Below are 16,860 nucleotides of genomic sequence, written 5' to 3' on the forward strand. Positions count from 1 at the left end.
TCTCTTTCAATACATCTTCGAATATGAAAGATCATGTAGCCGGGAAAGTTTTATAGGCCCATTGGCGGCTCTGATATTTTAAGGGTCTGTGCCAAAATAACAAGAGAGCCTCTTAGAATAAATTTGAAGAAAAAATTATAAAAAAGATCAAATTATATAATCAAAATCTTGTGATCATTAAATTATTAATTATCATTAAAAAGAAAAAAAAATATAAGAATAGGAAAACCAATATTAAATAGAAGTAGGAAAACTAACATTATTATTATACTATTAATATATGAAAAGCTAAAAAAATCGAATACATTTCACATCAATAAAATATGGGGCCCACTTTTTCTTTCGTAAGCTGATGTCTCAAAAGTAAAACTCAATATTATTAATAGGCTACAAGCTACACCAGTATCTTTGAATGTAAATCAATAATTGTGAGGCCACAATCAAGGGATGTTTGGAGGGGTGAAGTGCATCCATACCATGGAGAATTGACATGGGAAATTGAATATTAATTTTTCTAGTACATATATAATTGAATATTAATTTTGAATAAAGAAAAATATTCATTATGAGTCATGACTATCAAGGAAAATCTTGCTTAGCTTTATTTGAGTGAACTATACTTTTTTAAACATGACTATTGTTGAGGCCCAAAAAATTCACGCTTCGGCCCAAATAAATTCTCAGCCCAATGCGATACCTTACCGAGAAGAAACCCAATTTGGGCACGCGAAAGTTCGCCATATGCGCTTATACACATGCCACGCCAAGCAAATAAACAACATGTCATGCTACAAGTTTAAGTGGGCCCAAGCCACGCAAGATGCCCGGGGCTTGCTTGAGTGGGTTGTGGTATGGATAGTAATAGGTCGTCATGAGGCCCATTGATGGGACGAGAAATGGAGGTTCCAAGTTGCTTGGGAGCCTCGGAACCCAAGCCCATTTCTTAAGCCCAAATATATGGGTGAGCAAAAAGGGAAAATAACCCAACCAAAATTAGCCCAATCAAAGAATAGCCCAACCAAGAAGCCCATCATTCAACAAAAATAGCCCATTTACTTAGTGAACCTTGGCCCATACAATTGCCATAGATGAACCACAAGCTCCAGCACCTAGCTGGAATAGAAGCCATGAAAAGGAAGTTTGAAAGTTCATTGAATAAGGCTGCTGGGAAGTGCAAGCACGTGGGAATGGATCAAGTTCGAAGACAAAACACCAGAGAAACCAAGGGATGTTAACATGCAAGCTCCCAGGAAGAGAGACACTCTTTAAACCAACATACACATCCCAACTCCTTCCCTATCAAAACTGGTTATAGGAAAGAGTGAGAAAGAAAGGAAGAAAATGGCTGGAAGTAGAAATCTTCTACTGAAGCAGCCGCAGGAAAGGAGGCCTTGAGCTCGAAAATCCCTGATTTTGTGCAAATAGATAGAGAAAAATCTCACTAAAACAGGAAAAGTCAAGAGAGGAAAGGAAAATAGAAGGAAAACCTTGCTAAGATGGGGAAGAGACCATTAGGGTTTCTTGGGGAATGAGGGTTTCCCGCAGCTATAAAAGGAGGTCCCCTCCACCTAGCAAAAACCAACCCAGGCTGAGAGAGCAAGCTCCCTCTCTTACTAGCAAAATCCAGTAGCCCTATTCACTCTTCTTCTTCGTTCTTCTCTGTTAACAGACTATTTTCAGAGTCTGTCAAGCTGCCGGAAGAAGTAATGCCCTTCCTTTAGCCCCTTTTAGCCAAGATCATCCTGCAAACCTTGTCTCTCTCATCTTAAACACTCCCATTTCTCCCTAGGAAGCCTTATTCTCCTCTTTGGTGCTCAACTCATGCTGACCTTGCTCCCATGCCACAATCTCCTCATGCTAAGCTAAAACTTTATCTGTAAGCAAGCATAAATTACCTATAAGCAGCCATCATTTCGTTGGTGAAGATAACCAGAACACTTCCTAAGGCTTTACTGCCCTTTCGAAGTGCTTTTGGGGCTTAATTTTTGAACTCAGGCACAGGGGGCAATTCCAGTAATTTCCGCTTTACGGCAGCCCAACCCATTTGCAGCTGCCGGAAGAAAAAGACCCCCACAACTATATACACTGGCCAAACATTGTACCTCTGCTGAAAAATTTATAGGTTAATCGGTGCTTGTTCCTACTCAACACCACCTCTGATTGGGCCTAATAGTATACTCTATACCTTAATTATTCACATAAAATATTTGTCACGTCAGTTGGTATATAAAATATTTATCATGAGTAAGGTCTAAAATATCGGTAATCCAAAAACATGAAAATTTCAATGAAAATATCAAGAAACTATCGATATCGGTAAAAATCACGGAAATTGTAAGAAAAATTTAAAATTTTTTATTGAAACTTTGGAGGATGTTTATTTAGTCATTAGCTATTAGTTTGTGAAAAAAAATAAGGAAATGCTTTGCATAATGAGTTTAACTGATTTAAGTTGATTATATAGCGGGCTGACAAACACTGCAAGTGTAAAAAATATTAATAATTAATTAAAAAATTAAACACATCATAATCATTTATTTATATTATCAATATTTTAAACCTTAATTCACGAGCAGCGTCGTTACTTGATCGGCATATAATTAGTTGACCTCTTTAGTATTATTAAATTAGGAACTAATGTCAGTTTTATTTTTATTTTTTTTTCAAACTGATGAAAGTATAAATTGCTGGCGGATTATTTGTGCGCCGATTGACAATAGCATAAAAATAATTAAAAATTCATACATCGCTAACTCATACCATTAACATGGGGAATATATATTATTATTAATAATCATGAGTGAGCATATTTAAATTGTGGAGTGCTGAAGGGAGAAACAGACGCAGAAAGGTTGAATCAGTCACTACTGGCATTCCGAATCAATTCATGAATTTTTTTTTTGGTGGCTGTATATGTATTTCCATTTAGACCCGGCAATTGTGCGGTCGTACACGGTAGACCCATCAATTTATTCAGTTAACAAAATTTCTAATTGTTGACCAATAATATGCGCATGTTACAACTAGAAACTATTTTTTTTTTTTTTTTTTTGAAGACCTTTCATATTAAACTTTCACATACTATATGGATGCTAAGATTCGAACCCAAGACTTTACCTGAAGGAGCAACTAGAAACTAATTTAATATGATTAATCCGACCCAAAAAAATTTAAACATGAGATCAACAGGTGCATTGTTTGTGTCATAATTGATAGATAATTATTCATAAATGATTACCTCATGGAAATTAACTATTATTATAATTTGGATTAAGAAGACTCAATGTTGAAACAGATAGCAGCAGGTAAATGTACAACTTGATTGAAAGATTCCGATCCGTGATTTGTTTGGTGAGCAGTACATAACATACTAGCAAGTTGTCTTCAAGTTTGGCAAAGTCTAAAATAATTTCGTACATGCCAAGGACATTTTAAAGAAATTACATATTTCATAACAAACTACAGAGTGCTGTCACTGTGAATCTATGATCAAAAGGGTCAGTTCACATTCAAAAGGTGGCCCGTTCGTTTGATGGTGCCCGAGATGGCTTCCTTCTCGATGGCTAACACACTTTCAGCAAAGGGTGGTCCCTCATATGGAAAGCACGGGTTTTGATTGAAAATTAACTTCTTGAATGAATTTTAATGTAAGGCCAATTGGAGAAGAAATCTAAGACATTGAAGATTAGGGGTGGATACGGTTTGGGTTGGATTGGTTTTTGCCTCAAATTAGAACCGATTCAGTACTATTCATCCGATTTGGTTCGATTCGATCTTAATTTAAAAAATTCAAAACTGTTCGGCTCGAGTTGAACTGGTTTTGATCCGGTTTCGGTTCCAGTTCGGTTTTAAACCGGATTATAAAAATTATTTTTTAATACAATTCTCAACTGAAATATTATTTTTTTAATTGAAAATTAACAAATTATTCAATTTCATATAAAAATAAATATTAAAGTTAGAAAAGATAGATATTTTGAAATTGAATTTGGATAAATATTAGTTTTTTTTCATGACATGATATAATTATACATTTCACATATCCATCTATCTCACAACAATGTAACATTTAAAACATCACCAACATATATATATATATATATATATTTATATATATTATTATTATTATCTACCTTACGAAGAACAAATAGAATATGATTCTAGTAATGAAATAGATTATAAAGATTGGAATATCCCTAAAATTCCTAGTCAAGAAATTTACCCAAAAAAAAAAATGGTCACTCTCAAGCTTCAAGTCAACTACCCATGTGAAAACAGTCGAACAAGTTTATGCCTTAAGTAAAGAACATGAAACATGCCAATTGTTGAATCTTGAGTCAATAAAGAAACACAAAAATGACGGAAACAATTTCCTTCACATTGGTCTAGTCCAAGTTGCAGTCAAACCTCTTATCAGATTAGGATTAAACGCCTCTATTCTACTCTGTCTAAGAGATGCTAGATTCACCAATTTTAGTGACAGTACCTTAGGAATAGTCGAGTCAAGTCTGTTTAATGGTCCAATTCATTTTGATTGTTACCCAAAATTTCACAATAAGCCTTAGTGATCCTCACATATTGAAAACATTAACATTAAATATTAAAACTTCAAGATATAAAGTCCTACCAGGTACCCAACCTTTAGCTTTAGTTTATAGAATCTATTATAAAGTCACAAGAACCAACATGAATTTCCAAGCCCTTAATAAAAGTCCCAAAGATCAAACTTTGCTAATTCATAGTAGTAAAGCCGATGCCAATATAAGAGTCCCTTATACAATCAAATGGTCAGAAGTCACCCTACCTCTAGATTGGACATTAACCACAGAAAATCAACCTGCTCCCATTCAGCATAGTTTAAATAATTTAGATTACATTCAACAATACTTAGATGGCACAATCAAAATTAATTTTGGTAATCAACCATTCAAAAGTCTTCAGTTCAATCACACCAACACCCAACACCCAGTCAATCTCAGAGATATATTCCTGCCAGACATTCCTTTACATCGCCTCTACTCTAGAACAAGACCTAGAGTTAGAAAAAACATTAATTGATTTGAAGTTAGAATCCTTAAGAAAAATCTCTCAAGTCAACCATCCTTGTTATGGTAAAAAACCAGTTAAAGAAGATGAAAAATCAAATTCGCTAGATTCTCCCACACAAACCGATTTTGAAGTCGAAGCCATCCCTGTAGACAATCAGTTAAGAACTCTTAATAAAGAATTTAGAATTAATTGGAAAATTTTAAACAGTCTAGAGAGGAGAAATACCTACCATACAGTCTACCCATGTAAAGAACAAAGGCAACAAATCTTTAATGAGTGGAAATTTTTTATGAAAAGCACTAAGTCATAAGTCTTCTATCTTGATTTTGTTGAAAGTCACCACATGCCCAAAGAGTTAAAAACTTTAATGCAAGAAAAATGGAAAAAAGAAGATAACACTGAAGTCATAGCCAGTCATCCCCCAGTAGAGACTATACTTATAAACCATAAAAGTGCCAAAATTACTGCCAGTCCTTTTAAAATTCCCGAGTCAAATGATAAAAAATTAGTTGAACAAAATAACTATGCAAACCATAGTCTAATCGTCATTGGAAAACAATTAGATAAGATAGAAACTAAAATTGACAAAATAGTTCCCCAACAAATGTCCCATAAGTCTCAGAAAGAAAAACCTTTAGTCAAATTCCAAGATTTAAATTCAAGCCCCACCTTTAAGACAAAACCCACGATGAAAAAAATAGACGAAATGCTTGAACAACTCACACCAGTCAAAGAAAAAATTGAATCCTCTACTTTCAAAGTCCTTGAATCTTTTGTTCTAGCCAATTCCTCTGATTTTGAGTTTATAACTAGTGAAACAAATTCCAGAAATATATCAAAAATTGAAAATGCTTTTAAAAATCTAGAAATCGATAGTAATCTGAAGTTTAATAGATTAAGAAACAAGGTCAATCCTACTAGTCTAACCAAAAATTGGTATCCCAGACCAACTCCCCCAGACATTCAATTTGAAGAAAGAAATTCCTAAAGTCAATTCTCAGTCTCCTCTGATAAATTATATGAATGGAATATTGATGGTCTTTCTGAAAAAGAAATCCTTAATAAACTTCAACACATGTCAATGTTGGCCAACAGTTACATAACCAATCACAATTTCAGAGAGTCGAAAATCATTCCCCTTATAGAAACAGGATTCACCGGAAACCTACGTTCTTGGTGGGATAAACACTTAGTCAAGACGACAAATCATTCATGCAGTTAAATTAAATGAAGAAGGTCTCCCTATATTTGATGAACAATTAGGAAGAAAAATAGAAGAAGGAGTCAACACTTTACTTTATACAATTATTGAACATTTCATAGGAACACCTAGTAACACTGCAGCCAGAATCCATGATCAACTTAGTAACCTAAGATGCCCAAAGCTAAGCGATTTCCGATGGTATAAAGATTTTTTCATTTCCAAAATCATGCTTAGAGACGATAGTAATCAACCTTTTTGGAAAGAGAATTTCATTAACGGTCTCCCTAATCTGTTTGCCCATAAAATATGCACAGTCTTAAGTAATGATCAAGGTCATATAGATTTCGATAATTCAACTTATGAAAATATTATTAGCACAATCAACCAAGTAGGAATGAAAATGTGTGTTGACATGATAATAGGTAGACAAATTCAGTTAGAAAGGAATTCAGCCAAGTATGAATTAGGAAATTTCTATGAACAGTATGGTCTAACATCCATTCCCCCTTCCAGAAAAGCCAAAACTGGTTACCATGACCGACAGGTTAATAAACGTCGACATTACTCACGCAAAAAACAATTCGACATAATGATGAATTCTATTGTAAAAAGAAATTTAACCCCAAGAAAAACTGGTCAAAAGCCCCAAGAAAAGATAAGAAAAGTAACTTTAAGAAAAATACAGACAAAAGAAAAATTGAATGCTGGAAATGTAAGAAACACGATCACTATGCTAATGAGTGCAAAGTAAAAGACACAAAAAAGCAATTAAAAATCACGGATGAAGAAAAAGACAGACTAATTAAAGTTTTAGAATTAAAAAACTCTGAGTCTAGTGAAACCGACATCACAGTAGCAAATTCAAGCTCAGTAGATTATAGTTCCTCAAATACCCAGTCTAGCTCCCCAAAAGTCCAATTTGGATGTAAAGATAAATGCTGTAATGTCCTCACTAAGTCAATAAAAGTCCTTACAAAACAAGAGGAACAAGAAGAATTATTAATTGATTTGATTAGTAAAGTAGAAAACCCATAATTAAAATCCGAGTATTTAAAGAAATTAAGAAAAGTCATTAGCCAAGAAAACCCAAGTCAGCATATGCCCTCAAAGATAAGTCTAAACACTGTCTTAGAAAATTCAATAAAAGAAAAGAAGCCACTTTACAGGATTTATGAATGGAAGTAAAAATAGCCAAAAAAGAGATAATATAGTTAAAACAAATGAGTCACAAATTACAAACTGAAAATTTTGAAATTAAACAAGATTTGATTAATTTAATTGAAAGCAACTGTGAGTCCAAAATTCAGCCAGAAAGTCCAATAAATTCATACGTGAACCCTCAAATAATGATCAAACTATTAATTTAATAAAACAAGTAAATTTTAGAAAATGGTATTCTAAAGTCACAATATTTGTAAAAAAATTTGAGTTAAATACAGTAGCTCTTTTTTATTCAGGAACCGACCTTAATTGCATCCAAAAAGGATTAACTCCTATCAAATATTATAAAAAGTCAAAAGAAACATTAAGTACTGCCTTTGGCAAATCACTCCAATTAAATTATGAAATTCCAAAAAGCCCAAGTCTGTCAAAATAAGATATGTTTCAAAACCTCATTTGTCCTAGTCAAAAACATTACTGATGAAGTCATCTTAGGTCTACCTTTTATAGCCCTCTTATACCCTTTTCAGGTAGAATACGATGGAGTCATATCTACCCACTTAGGAGAAGAAGTCAAGTTTGAATTTTTAACTAAAGCTGAGTTGCATAATTTAAAAGCCTTACAGAAAAATGCAGTTTCAAAAATAGTTAAGGTAATCCAAAAGAAAAATAAACAATTAAATTTTCTCCAAGAAGAATTAGATTTAAAAGAATTGAACAGCAGCTTCGTGATAAGTCTTTGCAGTCACAAATTCATAAATTTGAAGAAAAATTAAAACAAGAAGTCTGTTTTGATCTCCCCAATGCCTTCTGGCATATGAAACAACACGTCGTCAGTCTGCCCTATGTCAAAACCTTTAGTGAGAAAAATATCCCTACTAAAGCCAGACTGATTCAAATGAGTCAAGAAATTATGGAATTTTGTAAACAAGAAATTACATAATTACTTCAAAAGGGGATCATCCGTAAAAATAAATCACCATGGTCATACCCAGCCTTTTATGTTCAGAAAAACGCTAAGTTAGAAATTAGTCATAAAGTATAAACCCCTTAATACGGTTTTGGAATGGATTAGGTATCTAATTCCCAATAAGAGAGACTTAATCAACAAATTAGACAAAGCAATCATCTTCTCTAAGTTTGATATGAAGAGTGGATTTTGGAAGATCAAAATCCGAGAGTCAGATAGGTATAAAACTGCTTTTGTAACCTCATTTGGTCATTATGAGAAGAAATCTAAGACATTGAAGATCATTGTATCAAAGTTTCATAATTTTCTACCAAGCCAAATACTCCAGACTTGCAAGTCAAGACAACCTAAGTTGAAATCCAGTCAGAATTGCAGTGCTGTGGGAGATTGAAGATTTGAAGACTTTTATGATTTTTCCTAATGGCGTGTGATTTTTCCTTGTTTAATGTGATGGGGATTACATGTACTTGGATGCCTATAAAAATTCAATCCTCATTCACATATGATATACTAATATAATACCATACCCCCACAATACCACATACTAGGTGTGGGCATCTAAAACCGAAATACCGAAACCGTACACTAATCATACCAATTTCATACCGTTTCATTTGGGATAGGGAGATAATCCGTACCGTACCGTACCGTACCAATATAGTATGGTATGGTAGCGGTATCAAGTATTTAGTACCAGTCAATACCGTACCGTACCAAAATATAAACATGTTTAAATAGAAACATATAGTTGTTGTGATGAACTGTGAAGGAAGGAATGAGATTTTCCAAAGTCCCATTTTGCAAATTTGTACAGATAAAAGAGAAGAATTTCTTGAGGCTGCTGGGGATTTGAGTAGTTGTTGTTTACTTTCGTTGATCAATGTCTATGAATTGTAATTTTCTTTTTGCATCTTCTGTCAAATTTTCTCGGATAATCATATCTGTAAGTTCATTTTCATGGCTTAATTAATGTAAATTTCATTTCCTCAATTTTTGTTTTCCCCATTTATGCAATTGAGTTGGGTTTTTTTTCCCCATAACTAATGTCTTGCACATATAAGAAAATGTTGTAATTTAATCTGGGTAGCCAGCATTATGATGAAAAAAGTTGTGCTTTGGATTCTCAGGGCATATCAGATGAATGAATTATGAAATTTAGTAGCTATTTTTATTGTCTTATTCATTCCGTCTTGCATTTTTTAGTTGTCATTTTGGTACCGAAATGGTACTGATACCATACCGATGTCGATTTGGCATGGTACGATACGATATCAACTTTGACAAATAATAATCTCATACCGTACCATACCGGTTTTAATTTCCGGTATCGGTAGCGGTACGAGCTCAATACCGTACTGTGACCACCCCTACCACATACCACATACCACAATCTGATTCTCCCTTTTTTTACCTTTCATATATTCTATACTTATATTATTATTTTTGGGCAATGGTTTTGTGATTTGGATCCCTATCTCCAACTGTGAACGTGCTCATAGGGGACCTTGAGCCTATGTATTAGGGGTCATATCTTGGAGTCTTATAAACCGTCAGTATTGCACATAGAAAGACTACAAAGACTTTAAGACAATGTTTTTTTACGTACTTCACTATACAAGACTTGCTTTCATAATCTAAATGATTTTACTTTTATTTACTTATTATTGGTTTATTATTTAATTTTACTTTACCTGAAAAGAATTTTCAATTTATTTTATATATTAAATTGCGTATGAAATACGCACAAAGACTCTCATGTCTTTCTTGGTTTTGCTTTTGACTTTTACGGAAGGACAAGAATTATGATTTTTTTAACATGCTAAACAATAGCCACACAAATGAATAAAGATTACAAAGAGTAATCCAGAACTCCACAAAAGATAGTTGCTGGAAACATTAGACTATATGTCGTCAAATGAGAGTGAAGAATGAAGAATATTCTAGAACAAGAGTTGTTGCTTGATATGGTGAATGATCTAAGGCGGTGAAACAATAGCAATTGAAGTTTGGAGAATTATACATGCTTTACAATAACGTACATACCCTGTTTATGGCAACGAAAATCTGATAAATGATGGTCTCTAATGGTACGTACATAGGCAGCTTCATCTATTCATTTAAAAATTCCAATCCTTTTATCACATAAATCAACTCGGATTTACCGATGTTTTTTTTTTATTTATAAAAAAATTATGTTTCTAATTGAGCCTTATTTCCGTGATGGGCTTTAAAGCATTGAAGTTTTTAGAGAACATTATATATTAGACAAAAAAAACTTGACGGTTCACAGCGAGTGTAGTATGACAGGAATTCCATGCTGTGGGCGAACTGTCATAAACTGAATCGGCGAGTGGACATAACCAGGGGAAAGGGTGAAGCTGTAGCGCTGTAGAATCATTGCCAGAGCAATCTTTGATTCGACAATCGCGAAGTTCATGCCCACACAAGTTCGAGGTCCCAATCCAAAGGGTATGAATGCGACTATGTTGTTGTTAGTAGCTTTAGCAACCCCTTCTGAGAATCTCTCTGGTTTGAAAACGTTCACATCTTCTCCCCAATATTTGGGATCATGATGAAGTGATAGATTTGGGACGTGCACTTCAACATTAGCCGGAACAACCATCTTTCCCAGCCTTACTTCCTTTTCTGTTTCCCTAATAAGTGAAACGACTGGAGGATATAGCCTTAGAGATTCATTGAAGATCATACTCATCTGCATATGCATGCATCCAAATGAAAAATTAGATGACAATAAATTAAATGAGAATTTCAAAACTTAACCACTGATTAGATATATAAGTTAGCAATTAACTGATTGAGTTTCTTTTCTTACCGTTTTTAGTTTGTTAAGGCCATCAGGGTTTGGATTTTCTTTTCCAAATAATTGTAGGACCTCCTTTCTTGCTTCCTCTTGCCAATCCGTATTCAGTGCAAGAAGAAAGACGGTCCAAGCAAGCAAAGAATTAGTGGTTTCTTGTCCAGCAAAGTAAAACGTTTTGCATTCATCAACGATTTCATCCATGGAAATCCTCTGGTTTTCATCGGTATCATGATGAGCCTTCAAAAGTACTCCAAGAAAATCACGCCCAAACCCGTCTGCATCTCCAGTCATTGCTTTGCTTTCTCTTTTCCTAACAATCCCTGCTATGGTGTCGCGTACTCCTTTCTCAAGCTTCTCCATCTCGATCTCATCACGGGGTTTGTAAAACCGACTGCAAATTTTGAACAAAAGACTAAACATGAGTGACAACTCCAACTCTATTGTTGTGAATAGAAAATATTCCACCATCGTTGATTCTTTAGGATCATTTAGTTAAAAGAAGCTACCTGATGATAGGAAGTCTGAGACTGAAATTATTTTTGAATATAAGGAAGGTCAACTGCCCCAACATTTCAAAAATGTTCTTCCCGTCTAAGTAGCTGGTGCCAAATGCTGTCCTGGAAATAACTTCTGAGGTGAACAACCTAAATTCTTCATACACCTCGATCTCCTTGCCTTCATGATTTACCCACCTTTCTAGCATTGTCTCAGAGCTAGTTATCATATCTGGAATCATACTCTGGTAACACAAGATCATCATACAGTCAATTAGCAAATTTACATTCAATGGAATAATGTGTATGTATATATTTCTCATTAACAAATGACAAAACTACTGGTACAACTATAAATAAACATGGCTTATTTACTGTAGTGGCTTCCGAAACTATATTCAAATATCATTTTATCTCTCTTAAAGTTAAAGTGACCTAGAGTGCCTCTTTAACCGATATTTTGCTTCTCACTTTACCCATATTGTAAAGTCCGTTTCAAACTTTGTTAAAAATAATGACATGACACAAATAAATCCATTATTTTGTTAAAATGGATGACGCATAAGTGCACAAAAAATTAACAAATAGGAAAAAAGAAAAGAAAATTGCTTCTCTCCTCTCTCCCTTTTTCTTTCTCTGTACCCGACAACCCCTACCCCCACCAAGTTCAAGCAAATCTCCGAGGCCTACGACGTCCTCAACGACCACGCCAAGCCCCAGATCTACGACCTTTACGACAACGAGGCTCTGAAATCGAGCCAATTCCCGCCGCCTCTTCTTCCTCCTCGTCTCATTTCGGCACTGCGCCCCACTACTACACTAGCCACGTCCACCACCACCACCTCTACTTCATTTCAGTTTTCTGAATTAGTAGGTCAAAACTTGATATCAACCCTCGAATTGATCCAAGAACTTCAATTTCTGAAAACCCAGTTCTATATGTGGTACAATAGGAAAGTATGAACAAATTCCCATTTCGTCACTTTTCTAGTTTGCCCAATCCAAGAACTTCATTTACCCCCACAGAACAATTCCTTTACCCCTCCCCTACCAAAAAAACTTGATTTCATTTCATCAAAGCAGAGCTTGGTGGAAAATTTGGGAGAATATGGGTTTGATTTCATTTCATCAAAGCAGGCTAGAGGAGAGAGAAATGAATTTCAAAACCAACGTTGCACTGATACAACAATACGACACGACACATTGATACGGAAAAGCTTTAAAAATGAGAATTTGACTACGGCAAAAAGATGGCAATTAAAATAATATATAATTTATCAATAGGATATTTTTTTATCAACATAATTTATCAATGGGTTAAAAGGGTTTTGTTTATGGGCTAATCTTTCTATGTATTGGCCAACAGGAAATTTTTTATTTTAAAATCTAATCATTATCATAAAACCCAGCTGAGAGGTGTTTGTGCAACCAGACACTAAACAAACCGTTCAAATAAAAGGAGGCAATGGACACAAACGGTGCGTAGAATTTATTAGGTCACCAACAACACTCAGAGATCGTCTTCTTCGCGAGGCAAACAACAGCTCTACAAAATTTCAGGAAAAAAAACCCTTGTATGGCTTTGAGTCAAAACACACAAGAAACCAACCATAGCCGAAAAATTAGGGTGCGTTTGGTATCCTATTCAAATAGGAAATTCAAAAACTTTGATTTTTTTTAAAACTTTTATTTTTCTTAAAAATGAGGAGTTCTTAAATCTATTTTTAATATTCAAAAACTTGTTTGGTATACAACTTGAAAACTGTTTTTAAATCTTAAAAAATTGAGAACTTGTGGATTATTAGAAAAAAAAATTGAAAAACTAAATATTTTTTGTTTTTAATAATTGGGGTGTTTTTTGAGTTACGAAACAGGTTTTCTTTGTTTTGGACTAAAATTTTATTTTTAAATTTAAAAAGTTGAATTTAAGTTAAATACTACAAACATGCTTTTAAATTCCAATTCAAAATCATTATGAGTTTTATCTCTCTCTTTATTTGAGGCATTTAGTCAAAAATGTGGTGGGCAACAGCATAGGGGCAGATTCCGACCTCTCCAAAAGTCTGCCGTTGAAGGGGGAGGCAACGATGGCTGCCCCAAGTAGTTGGTGGAGGGGTCTCACTTATGTCACCTCAGTCACCAAGGGAGTCCCACTTGGTGGAGGAGAGAAGTAAACTTTTTTTATAAACAAAATATTTATTGATTATTTTCACACCTCACTTACCTGTATCCATTTCAATAAGGGATTGGGTTCTACTTGTGTCATATCAGTATTTTTAACAAAAATTTTGATGGATTTGACGACATGCGGTACAGTGAGACCTAATTTAACTTTCAGAGATAATAAATAAGCCTATAAATAAGTTTAAAGAAGAACTTACTTTTAAGCTCTCTCCATGGAAGGCATGGTTTGCGAGCCTTCTTAACTTGACCCATTTTTCACCTTCTGACATGGAAATGCTCTCTCCTAATATCTTCTTCGTATAGCCTTGGGACTTCTGTTTTCGGAAGATTCTATCTTTGTTGTTCATTACCTCCTTCGACAACTCAGGTTCTGCAACGACCAACTGAGGTTGAGTGCCATACCACTGAAGAAAATTCCTCCCTGTTGCAACAAAATCAATAAATTTAATTATCTTTGAACTGATATAAGACTATAAAAAATATAGTAAATTTGGTTTACACCCTTCAAATTTAACTTACTTTACCTTACCTGCAACCCTTCACTTTTTGTTCCTGTTAATATCCAATTTTTATAAGCAAAAACCCATGACTATAATCCAACTCATCAAGTTACCTTATTAAGCTCAATATCTGATTTATTATAATTTTTTTATTGCCAAAATACTCCTATTTATATTTCAAATTGTAATGGGGTGGTGTTTTAATTTTTGGTCCCTAATTTATTGTGGTGATTCTCTCTAAAAATTTTGTCCACAATTAATTATCCGTTTTATTATTAAAGTTTATCAATCAACAATGTGTTGGCCGAAAAATGTACCTATATTTTATTTAAATAATATACCTATATTTTAAGAAGTATATATTTATATTTATATTTTTTATAGGTACATTATTGGATATGTAATTTGCGGATTTTTTTTTTGTTTGCAATTTTAGGGGCAATAAGTTAGAGGGAATATGGCAACCAAAAGAAATGGGGTGATTGATATACTATTAATAGGAAGTATTAATTACAATTATGGCAGATAATAAAATGCTTGACATTTTACACATAGATTTATAGAGTGATAGATATATGTCTAGAAAATAAAAAATATAAGGACCTATATTGCACAAGCCCAAGAAAATAAGAATAAATAATCATGGTTAATGAAGAGTTTGTAAGACGTACCAAACATCTTGGACCATTTGTGAGTATGAGGCTGAACTGCAGAGAATATGTCATGTGATAAGCTTCTGGGCCTGCTCATAGCTTCCTTCTTCATGCTCATGATTTCTTTGGTGTTTCCATGGACAAGTGTGTAAGAAGGGCCTTTGACTCCCTGGAGATCCATGAATTTCTGGAAGCGGTTTGGGGTCCACCATTGTTTGTAAAATAGCCTGATGAGAGCTACAAGGAACACAAGCAGCATGCATGAAACAGTGAGTACTGGCATTCCAATTCCGAACCAACTCATTTTTCTAGCGTCTTTCTTTCTTTCTTCTTCTTCTTTCGGGTAAATGTGATGAGCCAAAACCCAAGAGGGAATGCTAGCTTGTATGTCAGTTTTCTGTGTACGGCATGCATGCAGCTCTCTTCGGTTTATATAGTAAATGCTTGAGCGAATTTTCTCTTAAAAAGTATATTAAAAAATTGAAAATGAAGCAAAGCTTGGCTAAAAGCAATAAGAGGAGCAGCCGAAGAGGACCGAGATAATATAATTTTTTATATCTTCTCATTCAGTCCAGTGGAACATGAATGTTATCAAAATGTTTTGTTCAACAATGTGGGCTACAATAAATAGAATAGCCCCAGTTGGCTCACTATCAAGCTCAAAATAATAACATAGTTATATAAATATATAATATTGCTACATAAATAAATATTATAATATTTATGCCCACATTGTCACCATTTACTTGTCTGCCACTTTTTTAGAATAATAATAATAATAATTTTGGTGGTGGAATATTTGGGCAATCTCCCATTCAAAAAAAAAAAAATTTTGAAAAGTCATAAATGGTGACCTCATACCATGAGATTTACCATCAATACTAGTCGTGAGTGACCAAGGTTGAATTGTGGGCTGGTGAAGGTCAAAAGCCAAGATAATGATCAAAAGAAGAAGAAGCCAATATAATGATCAAAAGAAGGAAAAACAGACGGAGAAAGGCTGAATTGAATCAGTCACTATCGTCACAAAATTCAGAGTCTCCTAACTTGACTTGAGACCCCCATCAATTTATTCTGTTAATATAATAATTTCATATTTTTGACCGATACATAGCGGAACATGCCCGTTACAATTAAAAACTAGTTTTTTTTATGGGAGATTCACTATTATACCCAATATGGGGGTCCAAATTATAAAAATACCCTATATAAAATGGACTTTAGAAACACACCCAAAGCCCATTTACAACATAACAAAAAAGCTTTTAACTTCTTATAAATTACAAAACTGCCATCAATTTCTTAAAACAAGCCCAACCCCAAAATCTCATAAAAATACCCAAAGCACTCAATAGGGCATCAAAGTAATTTAATAATCAATATTAAATTCAATAAGGCTAGCTATCATTTTTTGGATTTTTTTTGGGTTTGTTTATAGGAATTCAATTGTGTAGGGTTTATTTATAATATTAGTGCTAGAAATGGGTATATCACTAAATATCTCTTTTTGTATTTATAGAGGAACTAGAAACTAGTTAAACATATGATTAACCTGACCAATAAAACTTAAACATGATTAAGGTCAGCAAGTGGAAAGCTGTTTGTTTGAATCATAATTGATAATGTCCATAAAATAATGGATAATTCGTAAACTAAGTTCTATCTCTTTTTCAACAACACCTAGCGCGATCACCACTCCCTTTGCTTACATCTCCTTCTCTCCTCCCTCAAAACCAAAACAACACCCAGCGCCTCCACCACCACAGTCCCCAGCCTCGACTCGGCGGTGTCGGAACCTCAAGTATTGTAGGTTTGGGTGTGCAA

The 16,860-nt window shown here is 34.1% G+C and overlaps 1 protein-coding gene across 1 annotated transcript; it reads right to left on the reverse strand.

The window, feature by feature from the left end:
- Positions 1 to 10,308: 10,308 nt before the first annotated feature.
- On the reverse strand, positions 10,309 to 15,423 carry LOC117614037 (cytochrome P450 CYP749A22-like). Its single transcript, XM_034342709.1, has 5 exons — positions 15,055 to 15,423; positions 14,081 to 14,304; positions 11,712 to 11,944; positions 11,218 to 11,596; positions 10,309 to 11,097 (listed from the first exon to the last, which is right to left on the reverse strand). The coding sequence occupies exons 1-5, from the start codon at positions 15,338 to 15,340 to the stop codon at positions 10,669 to 10,671; spliced, it is 1,551 nt and encodes a 516-aa protein (XP_034198600.1). The 5' UTR covers positions 15,341 to 15,423; the 3' UTR covers positions 10,309 to 10,668.
- Between the last annotated feature and the right edge of the window lie 1,437 nt (positions 15,424 to 16,860).

This window comes from Prunus dulcis, chromosome 1, assembly GCF_902201215.1.
Source record: "Prunus dulcis chromosome 1, ALMONDv2, whole genome shotgun sequence".
In the NCBI taxonomy this organism is placed as follows: domain Eukaryota; kingdom Viridiplantae; phylum Streptophyta; class Magnoliopsida; order Rosales; family Rosaceae; genus Prunus; species Prunus dulcis.

Excerpts from the sequence above, each read along its gene's own strand:
- LOC117614037 (XM_034342709.1), bottom strand. The coding sequence starts at position 15,340 with ATGAGTTGGTTCGGAATTGGAATGCCAGTACTCACTGTTTCATGCATG. Across the intron at positions 14,305-15,054 it reads CAAATGGTCCAAGATGTTTG|GGAGGAATTTTCTTCAGTGG; the intron begins GTACGTCTTACA and ends TTGTTGCAACAG. Across the intron at positions 11,098-11,217 it reads GCCTTAACAAACTAAAAACG|ATGAGTATGATCTTCAATGA; the intron begins GTAAGAAAAGAA and ends ATGCATATGCAG.